Source organism: Phacochoerus africanus, chromosome 8 (assembly GCF_016906955.1).
Source record: "Phacochoerus africanus isolate WHEZ1 chromosome 8, ROS_Pafr_v1, whole genome shotgun sequence".
In the NCBI taxonomy this organism is placed as follows: Eukaryota; Metazoa; Chordata; class Mammalia; order Artiodactyla; family Suidae; genus Phacochoerus; species Phacochoerus africanus.
This window is the reverse complement of record NC_062551.1, coordinates 88,592,421-88,602,500: the sequence shown is the minus strand read 5'-3', so window position 1 is coordinate 88,602,500 and position 10,080 is coordinate 88,592,421. Positions and strand designations below refer to the sequence as shown.

General features: G+C 39.5%; 1 protein-coding gene across 1 annotated transcript in view; it reads right to left on the bottom strand.

The window, feature by feature from the left end:
* Position 1: 1 nt before the first annotated feature.
* The window catches only part of RBBP4 (RB binding protein 4, chromatin remodeling factor), a 19,563-nt gene continuing 9,484 nt past the window's right edge, over positions 2–10,080 (bottom strand). The window contains exons 4-12 of the mRNA XM_047793074.1: positions 7,076–7,249; positions 6,627–6,742; positions 6,353–6,513; positions 6,130–6,256; positions 5,913–5,990; positions 4,714–4,790; positions 4,337–4,394; positions 4,137–4,247; positions 2–976 (exon numbers count right to left, since the gene is read on the bottom strand). Of these exons, the coding sequence (XP_047649030.1) occupies positions 911–976; positions 4,137–4,247; positions 4,337–4,394; positions 4,714–4,790; positions 5,913–5,990; positions 6,130–6,256; positions 6,353–6,513; positions 6,627–6,742; positions 7,076–7,249 (968 nt within the window). The 3' untranslated portion in view covers positions 2–910. The remainder of the gene's footprint in view (positions 977–4,136; positions 4,248–4,336; positions 4,395–4,713; positions 4,791–5,912; positions 5,991–6,129; positions 6,257–6,352; positions 6,514–6,626; positions 6,743–7,075; positions 7,250–10,080) is intronic.

The following is a 10,080-nucleotide window of genomic DNA, read 5'->3' as shown; positions in this document are numbered from 1 at the left end:
GTTATGTAGAAAAGCAATTTATTCCATTATAAGCACTTACACAGTTAGTCATGGAGATTAACAGGCCTGCTGGTGAAACAGGTCACCCAAAATAGAGATGGTATCAAACTAGTGGTCAAGGACTAACCCCTAAAAAAAAAAAAAAAGCAACTCTTATCCAGGATTAATTTAATTTTAAAAACAAATACAAGCTATCAATTCACTCTTCTCAACTTAACTGGACAGTCTACCTGTGGTATAACTGTCCGGTAAAAACATACATCTTTACAACTTGGTGGTCCCAAGTTTTTAAAAAACCATTTCACAGAAAGGAAAGAAATAATATGAAAACAGCTCAAGAAACACACTAACAAGCAAAAAATATATGGGGAAAGAGGAACATGTAGTTTTGACTTAACTGAAGAAACTGAGAGGAGACTGGTCTATTTAAGAAAATGTGCATCCTGGAAAGTTAGGTATGAAGATTTTAGAGCAGGAATTGATGACTAGAATCTCCCCTACTTCCTGAATAAAAATGACATCCTGCAGTATTTATACTTCATGGCTCAGACACCTACCTTAGTTGGCTCTATCTCTTACTCTAACGTTTACTTAAATTGAGTCTGAAAAACTTGGGGAGATAGTATAAGAAGAAAAATAACCACACACAACATTCCCCTTTCTGTGGCTACTTTAGACCTTTGTACTAGAAAATTCCTGAAGAAAATTTAAATATAAGTCTGTGGCTTTGCTGAATCAAGAAGCCCTCAGTTAATATTTAGAAAACACCTTCCGTTTGGACTAATAACACTGTTGGAACTTATTATAGAGGGATAACCAAACAAAGTCTGTGTCTCAAAACCAGTGTTAAATCAATCTCAGGGTTGAGAGGAAGAAAGGGGGAGTTTAAAATTACAAGTGCAGACATTATCTAGGACCCTTGTCCCTCTGGATCCACACTTCCTTCAGGGTCTTCATCATTATAAATGTTTTCCGCCTGCCAAAAATAAGAAAAAGAGAAGGGTGCTGAGTAAACATGAAGCTACTTCTTGAACGTAAGGTTTCAAATAGATGAGGCCAGGGAGACAGATTGTGGGGCATACAGTCTGTTTTAACTATTTAACTCAGCAGTTGTTTGATGAAAGCAGACACAGACAACCTACAAATAAGCAAGCATGGCTGTGTGTCAATAAAAATAGGCAGCTGGCCACAGCCCAACCCCCCTGGATTAGGATATTTCAAAAAAAACCCTGAAGTATAATTACCATGTCTTGACAATTAACCATGAGTACTTTAACCAGACATTACTCATTAACAGTCAAAAAGTAAAAACCACACAAATGTTCAGTGACTGATGAACAAAATTATATCCATACAATGGTATGTTATTTAGCAATAAATTAGTCATATATTGTATGATTTTATCTACATTAAATATGCAAATATTCAAATCAACAGAGAAAGTAGATTGATGGTTGCCTAATACTGGCTGGACTGGAAGAAAATGGGAGTGATGGCTACCGGATGTGGGGTGTCTTTGTGGAATAACCAACTGTGGTGATGGTTGCACAATTCTGTGACTGTATGAAAATTACTGAATTGTATATGGAAAAAAAAAAAGAGAGAAATTCCCTAGTCCCCAGCAAAATCATGTTCCAAATCTCAACTTGTAAATATTTTTTAAAAAGCTGCTCTTGGAGTTCCCGTCGTGGCTCAGTGGTTAACGAATACGACTAGGAACTATGAGGTTGCGGGTTGGATCCCTGGCCTTGCTCAGTGGGTTAAGGATCTGGTGATGCTGTGAACTGGGACGTAGGTCACAGACGCAGCTCGGATCCTGCATTGCTGTGGCTCTGGCGTAGACCGGCAGCTGTAGCTCCGATTCGACCCCTAGCCTCGGAACCTCCATATGCTGTGGGTGTGGCTCTAGAAAAGAACAGCGACAAAAAGCTGCTCTTGCATAAGATAAATTCTACTTCTACTACTTGATGAAATATCCATATCCCAAAGCATCTTGGAAACCACTTTCACTTGGGCAAAATTCACTGTTCTTAATATCTAATATGCACACACAAATCACTAGGGCAGATGCTGTAGAGGATGGGATAGTCTCAGTTTATAATCTGATTACAGGGACAAAGAATGTATGCAACTGTATGATATAATCTGACAACAAATGTGTGGTTATCTTTTCCCCAGACACCGACTTGGTGCCCAACAATTCAATTCAGTCCTGACACTGCCTAGAGACAGGACTGTAGCCAAGGGCTCTATCTCCTAAGACGGTCTTTACCTCAGCGGCCAGTGCCAAACTGAGTGCCTAGGCGCCACAAGCACATCTGTCCAACTTGGTTATAAATTTGGGGGTTAATACCCCCCATTTGATGTGCTGAAATGACTGGCACAACTCAGGAAAGTGTTTTACTGGGTTATTGTAATGGTTATTAACTCAAGGATAGCCAAATGGAAGATACAATAGGCAGAGTAGGGAGGGAGCACAGCACTTCCACTCTCTGGTGGCATCAATATATTCATCAACCCAGAAGTCAATCAAATCAAAAGCTTTTTATGGAGCATTCCCAGGAGTTTTTATAGGGGCCCCGTATGTTACGTCCTTAGCTTAAACTCAGGTGTAGCCAAAAGGGGATCCTTATAAATAGCAGTAGAGACTCCTACTACTCAAGAAATGCCAAGGGTTTTAGGAACTCTGTTCCAGGAACCAGACAAAGACCAAATACTACTGACTATATCACAATTCTAAAAAAACCAAGTAAAGTAACAACCTAGACTGGAGGTGATGGCTTTGAAAGTGATCCCTCGCCTTGCTCAGTGGGTTAAGGATCCGGTGTTGCTGTGAGCTATAGTCTAGGTCAAAGATGCGGCTCGGATCTTGTTGCTGTGGCTGTGGCAAAGGCTGGCAGCTGCAACTCCAATTCAACACCTAGCCAGGGAACATTCATATGCTGCAGGTGCAGCCTTAAAAAGACCAAATAAATCCAAAACGCCAAAGCTTTTTTTTCTTTTTCCTAAAATGCCTTTGACAGGCTACTTAAGGCAGCCCATCTCATTTTCTTGTTAGAACTCCTTACATTATTTTTTTTGGGGGGGGGGTGCGGGGAGCTGCACCTGCAGCAGGTACAAGTTCCCAGGCCAGGGATTGAACCCGAGCCACAGCAGTGACAATGCCTGATCCTTAACTGGCTGAGCCACCAGTGAACGCCACTTGTATTATTACATATCAGACATTATAGTATTTTGATTAAATTCTAAGCACTGTGAAAATTCAAAGAAGGGAAATAGTCTCTACTTGGGATATAAAGACAGGCAATGTTTTTGAAATCTAGTCAAGTCTCATGGAGAAATGGTACCATTTGATGCTGTGACATTGTGATAGGAACTGTACCAGACATGTTCACAAGCCATTTCAAGGGAATGACCATTCCTAAAGAGTCACCTGCTAGCAAAGAGGGAGAAACAGGAGGCAAGCCGATAATTAGGTTACTACAATAGCCTAGCAAGTAGTAATGAGAACCTGACCAAAAAACTAAGTTGTGGAAAAAGAAAAAGGAATGTTGGTTGTGCCTGTTTGAATCTGTAAGATGAGTACAGATGGACAGAGATAGACAATATAAACTCTGACAAGTGAACTAGGCCTAGAGGTGAACAGACAATGGAGGAAGATGATTTCTCAACTCTGGTGAGCTGGGAAGACAATGGAGCCATATAGAAAACAGCAAAGTCAGGGGGAAAGGGGAGTAAGCAAAGTGGGGAAAGAAGAAAAAGCAAAGGGGAGAAAGAAGAAAAGATCAGGTTTTTTGTTTTTGCTGTGCTGCATATAGAAGTTTCCAGGCCAGGGATTCAATGTGACCTGAGCTGCTGCAGTGACAATGCCAGACCTTTAACCTGCTGCACTACAAAGGAACTCTACCCCTCCCACACCTTTTTAAAAAAAAGATCAGTTTTATTGAGTCTTGAGACACCAGTGAAACAACTAGATAGAGTAGGCAGCTGAAAATGATAATATGTAGTTAAGTACTAAAGTTACACTCCTTGGGAGTAAACTGAACAGAGCTGCCAGTTACTCTCATGAAGTATATAGGTATGAAGTGATACTAGGTTTCATTCATTTAAACTCACCTAAATAAATAAACACTTACCATTTGCCACACCTGCATGATATTGTCTTCTGATACAGAACAAATCACCCAAGGTTCATTGGGATTCCAGGAGAAATCAGATATCTTGGCAGTGTGACCACCATGAATAAACTGAAAGAGGGAGGAAAACAAAGATGAAAAGCAGATAGAGGACAATAAATTACAAACTATTTCTGTACTGCTCAACATCTGTAACATACCAACAACTCCGGTGGTCCATCTTCTGCATCTTCTGGGGATTGTTCCTCTCCAATTTTACTAACATAAAAAAAGATTGTTAAAAATTAAAATAGATTGACTTTGAGTAACTTTTTTTTTTTTTTTGCTTTTTAGGGCTGCACCCAAGGCATAGAGGTTCCCAGGCTAGGGGTCCAATTGGAGCTATAGCTGCCGGCCTACACCATAGCTCACAGCAATGCCAGATCCTTAACCCACTGAGCGAGGCCAGGGATCGAACTTGCAACCTCATGGTTCCTAGTCGGATTTGTTTCCGCTGAGCCACAACGGGAACTCCTGAGTAACTAATTCTGCAAAGCATAAGAAAATAACCGCACAGAGTAATTATAACGAGACTTACCTCAAATCCCAGACATTCAGTCTGCGGTCAGTACCACTAGAAGCCAAAATAGTCTCATTGTGAGGCGACCACTGAACCTATACATAAGAAAAAAACCCATCAATTAGAAAATTTGAGAGGGAAAACACCTAACATGACATTTAATAATTTAATCCAGTACTAGACCTAAAATATCAGGTTTTGCTCTATCTCATCTTACATTTTTTAAGAGCTCATCTATTCCTATTGCCTAGGTCAGGCTTCTAGCCAAAGATCATCCAATGTTGACCTAAGAACTAAAGTACAGATCTCTCTCACATACACACACACAAATTATTTACTCAGTACTTACAATGAATTCAGCACTACACACAGGACTGACTTAAAAAAAAAATGACTCCTTACAACAATTACTGAAGTTAGCCACTATACATACAACAATCACATGATTAGGATTTAGGGGAAAATCTGGATGCTCTCCTGGCAAGAATCCCATTACAAGCAAGGAAAAGAGAGGATGAAGACAAAATGTTTGCTGGAGCAGGCTGAGGGCAGAAAATGAGGTTAAGAGACTAAGTGTGTAGGAGTATGGCTCATACTAGAGCCCAGATCAGACAGTACATTCATAAATCAAAATCAGTTCTAACTACCCTGAAGTGTTTAACACTTGACAAAACAATCTTATTATAGTAATTCTAAATGGACTCTTTCTCATTATAAAATTCTAAGCTCTTTGTATAGCAAAGACTATACTGTACTCCTCAATGCCCTTGCATTAAGCTTTGAACATAATGAAACAATTATTTCTTGAATTGAGTTGGAGTTCTTTCATGTTGTAAGAAAAGAGCTTAATAAAACTGATGAAGCAGAAAACATGGAATCAGTACAATAGGTTTGAACTTTGAAATTGATATGGCAAATTATAAAAGATACAGGCATAAAAATAAGGGAAGAGAGAAGCATCAGGAACAAGGCTGATAAAATAATCAGTTACTAATTTTCTTAATACTTCAAGAATGTAGATGAACCAATGACCAGTTTGAGAAGTATAGAAATAATGGCAGGAAAACAATCCCAATTCTTGCTGAGATTAGCATAGGTATACAGAAGATTTTAGTATTTATAATAATAGGACAAAGCACAAGTGTGCCCACTCCCATAACCAGGTTTTCCTTAACAAAAAAAGAAAAGAAAAAAAAAGGAGTGTTAATTTCTCTTACCTGGAATATTTCATCCTTATGTGATTCAAAGGAATGCAACTTAAGCTTCAGATTTCTCAGATCCCACAAGGCAACAGTCTATGTGCAAAAAAGAAAGCAAGACCAATTGATATTTTTTTTTTAATGAGGAAAAGAAAACCTCTAACTAAAAGATCTCTGTATACTCAAAAGAAGCCAGAGAAATCCACTGTTTTCTCATAAAATAAATCAAACTGACCTTGTCAGCTGATCCTGTGGCAAGAATGAACTCACTATAAGGATTGAAAGAAAGGCAGTTCACTTCAGCAGTGTGAGCATCAACTGAGTGGCTTGGTTTAGAAGTGTTGTTTGAACGAGTATCCCAGCTTTGGTAAATAAGAAAAAAACAGGAAAAAAGGTTGAGTTGGGTAACTAAATAGAAAACTTAGATAATATATTGAGGAAAAATGGATTCTACTCACATCATAAGTTTCTGATCATCAGCAACTGACCCAAACAGAGATTCGTGGAGCAGATGCCAGGAGACATCTTCTACTACTGCCGTATGCCCTGTAAAGATGGTCTTCGCATCCACCACTTTTCCTTCTTTTGGAACTGCACTGATGTCCCACAGGCAGATAGTCTTAAATGAAAAATTAACTATCACATAACAGAAAGAGTCTCACTTCGCACACCCCAGAGGGAAACAAACAAACAAAAACCTTTGATTTGCTTCAAGATGGAAAGGATACGCACGTGGTCATCTGAAGCACTAAGTAAGTGCCCACTGAGATTTGGGTTCCAAGACAGCCCATAGCCTTCCTTCTGATGTCCACGGAGACGCAAGTCTGGGTTGCACTCTCCAGAAGGGTCTACAAAGTAACAGACACATCAAGACCATCCACCGCCTCTTTAGATCTGCTAACCATAATGGAATTTTGATCAAGAGGTCTAGAGTTCTTACTTTTTATGAGACATACAGACCCGTTATGACCAAATTTATAATGCTTAAAAGCTACACACTCTGTTCTATGTAAAAAAGCATTTTTTATCCACATAGGGAAGAAGGAATACCCACACACATCAATATACATCACAAGATGTTAAATTATACAAACAATATATAACAAGCAGTTAGAACTGAGAGATGCAATGTATCCCCACTGTGACTCATCATCTGTATCTGAATCAAAGGGGGCAGGTACCTGGTTTAGAAGGGTGTTTTGTATAGTCAAAAACAAGAACATCACTGGATGGTGTCTTTGTTGCGATGATGCAAGGGTTCTGGGGCATATAACGTGCCCTGTTTACTTCTCCTTCATGGTTGATCTTGATTTCTATTTCAATTTTTCCACTAACTGAGCCAAAACCTCCAAATTCTGCAAACAAGATAAATTGAAGATGAGGACAGAGCTACTCTATGTCAAAGTATGACATAGGGAATGCTTTTATCAAGGATCTCAAATAATATCAGAAGCAATCTAGACATTAAAAATTTTACAGGAGTTCCTGTCGTGGTGCAGCAGAAACAAATCCAACTAGGAATCAGGAGGTTGCATGTTTGATCCCTGGCCTCACTCAGTGGGTTAAAGATCCCGCGTTGCAGCGAGCTGTGGTGTAGGTTGCAGACATGGCTGAGATCTGACGTTGCTGTGGCATAGGCCGGCAACTGTAGCTCCAACTGGACTCCTAGCCTGGGAACCGCTATATGCCTCGGGCGCAGCCCTAAAAAGCAAATAAATAAATAAATAAATAAAAATTAAGTAAAAACTTATACAGGGGAGTTCTATTATAGCACAGCGGGTAAAAAATTCAGAATTGTAACTGCTGTGGCACAGGTTGGATCCCTGGCCTGGGAACTTCCACATGCGGTGGGTATGGCCTTATAAATAAAACAGAACTTCAGAAAACAATTTGTCCAGGGTGCCCTGACTATAGCAGAACCTAAATCTAATTCTTATTTTTCTGATCCCTAGCCTGGCACTCTTTTTTTTCTTTTGTTTTGTCTTTTTGCCTTTTCTAGGGCCACTCCCACGGCATATGGAGGTTCCCAGGCGAGGGGTCCAATCGGAGCTGTAGCCGCCGGCCTAGGCCAGAGTCACAGCAATGCAGGATCCGAACTGCATCTGCAACCTACACCACAGCTCATGGCAACGCCGGATCCTTAACCCACTGAGCAAGGCCAGGGATTGAACCTGCAACCTCATGGTTCCTAGTCAGATTCGTTAACCACTGTGCCACAACCGGAACTCCACTCTTACTCTTTTTTGGGCACACCCAAAGCCTATGGAAGTTCCTGGGCCAGGGATCAAACCCATGCCACAGCAGTGACAACACCAGATCCCTAACTTGATGAGCCACCAGAAAACTCCCCTAGCCTTACTCTTTCAGCTATATGAACAATGATCTAGGTAGTTAAGTACCTAATAAGAAGTATTATATTACTACTAAAAGGAGGAGTTCCCTTGGGGTGCAGTGGCTTAAGGACCTAGCATTGTCACCGCAGTGGCTCTGGTTACTGCTGTGGCACAAGTTTAACCCCTGGCTTCCACATGATGTGAGTGTGGCCAAAAGAAATTAAAGGAACACTACTGACTCCACTTCAAGCTCTAACCAAGTAGCTTTCAAGCTTCATTTAAACTATCAAAAAAGTGTGCTCAATAAATAAAATCTAAGTTGTTCTTTTAACAAATATCAAGCCCACAGTATGCCCGGTATACTAAAGAGTCCCTCTATTCATTTGAAACTCTTGTTTGGGATGACCTTTCTGAAATATCATCATGCCGTATCCCCTCTCCATACCATTTCTCTTAGTCTGGAGGAAACAGAGACCACAATAGCTGATTCAGTTTTCCTGACCCCCTCCACTTACATTTGCCCACCACAGTCCTTGGCTGAAATAAACCAGGTAGGCAAGGAGTAGACAAAAAAATTTTTCATTCACATCCGACTACTGCATGCACTTACAGAGTTCTTCCAAGTACCATTACTATATGTATAACAACGTAATTTGTGATGATGTAAATTGTCAAAGTAATACATAAACAAAGGTAGTTAATAATTAGTCAAAGAATTACAGAAGGCAGCATAATAAAGTACTCTAAGAGTTAGCCCTTGGCCTTACTGACTCTGCTACTTACTACCTTGATGATTTGGTGAAAGCTTTCAATTTCTCTAAGCCACAAATACTGCATTCATTAAATAAAGTTATGAGAGTAACTTGTAGACAAAAATACTGTCAATAGCATTGTTATATAAGTGTTACACTTTGAAGGACAGAAATCTTTTCATAAAGCAGAGAGGTAGTTGGGTAATATGGTTGGTAGATTAGATAACTTTCAATCTCAAAATAACTTTCTAAGTTGAAAAGCAGTGGTTCCAACAAGCTAAAAACCTAAAAGTTCAAAGTAGATTCTAAAAGAGGGGAAAAAACCACATTAAACAAAAATTTTCCCCCAGAATCCTAGACCACAAGCATCTAGTGTTTAAAAAAAAAAAAGGCATGATATATGATCTCAAAGAATTTTAGTCCAAGCGCAAGGAGAAGAGCACACAAGTTATAGATGACTAGGACAAAAGATTAACAACTGCCAGAAAAGACATACTAACAAGTGAAGAGCAATAGCTGACATGGAGCCCACAAAGCAAGGGGTAATCTAAGTTATATGATATGGGTTATTTCAGTATGGGCTATATACTAAATGGAGCACCCCCCCAAACTGTTAAGTTAAAGTACAATAATAAGAAATCAGCTTAGAGAATTCACAGTTGAGATTTATGAAGATGGGGATTTATGCATTTAAAAAATAATTACGGATTTCCCAAGTTGAAGCTGATACACAAAAGGCTAAATAGGAAGTAGGAAAGAGAGTATGAGGTATCAATGTACAGTAAACTGAACGACTATCGAAGTCTAACTACACTCCTATTTTGTTTGCTTCTCCCCATATAAAACACTTATTTAAAAAGACTAAGATATAACATAGTAAGAGTGTCTAGGTTGATGAATTTAATATAGATGTACATTAGGGCACCTACTGCCCAGACAAAAATATGGAACACTTCCAGCCCCCTCACTCTCCCACAAGACACTACTCTGTCCCTCCCAACCAATACTATTCTGATAAACTAGATAATCAGCATTCTAATTTTTACCACCATGCCTTTTTGGTCTCATAAACCTTTTGAAACTAAGAAGAACTTGAGTCAA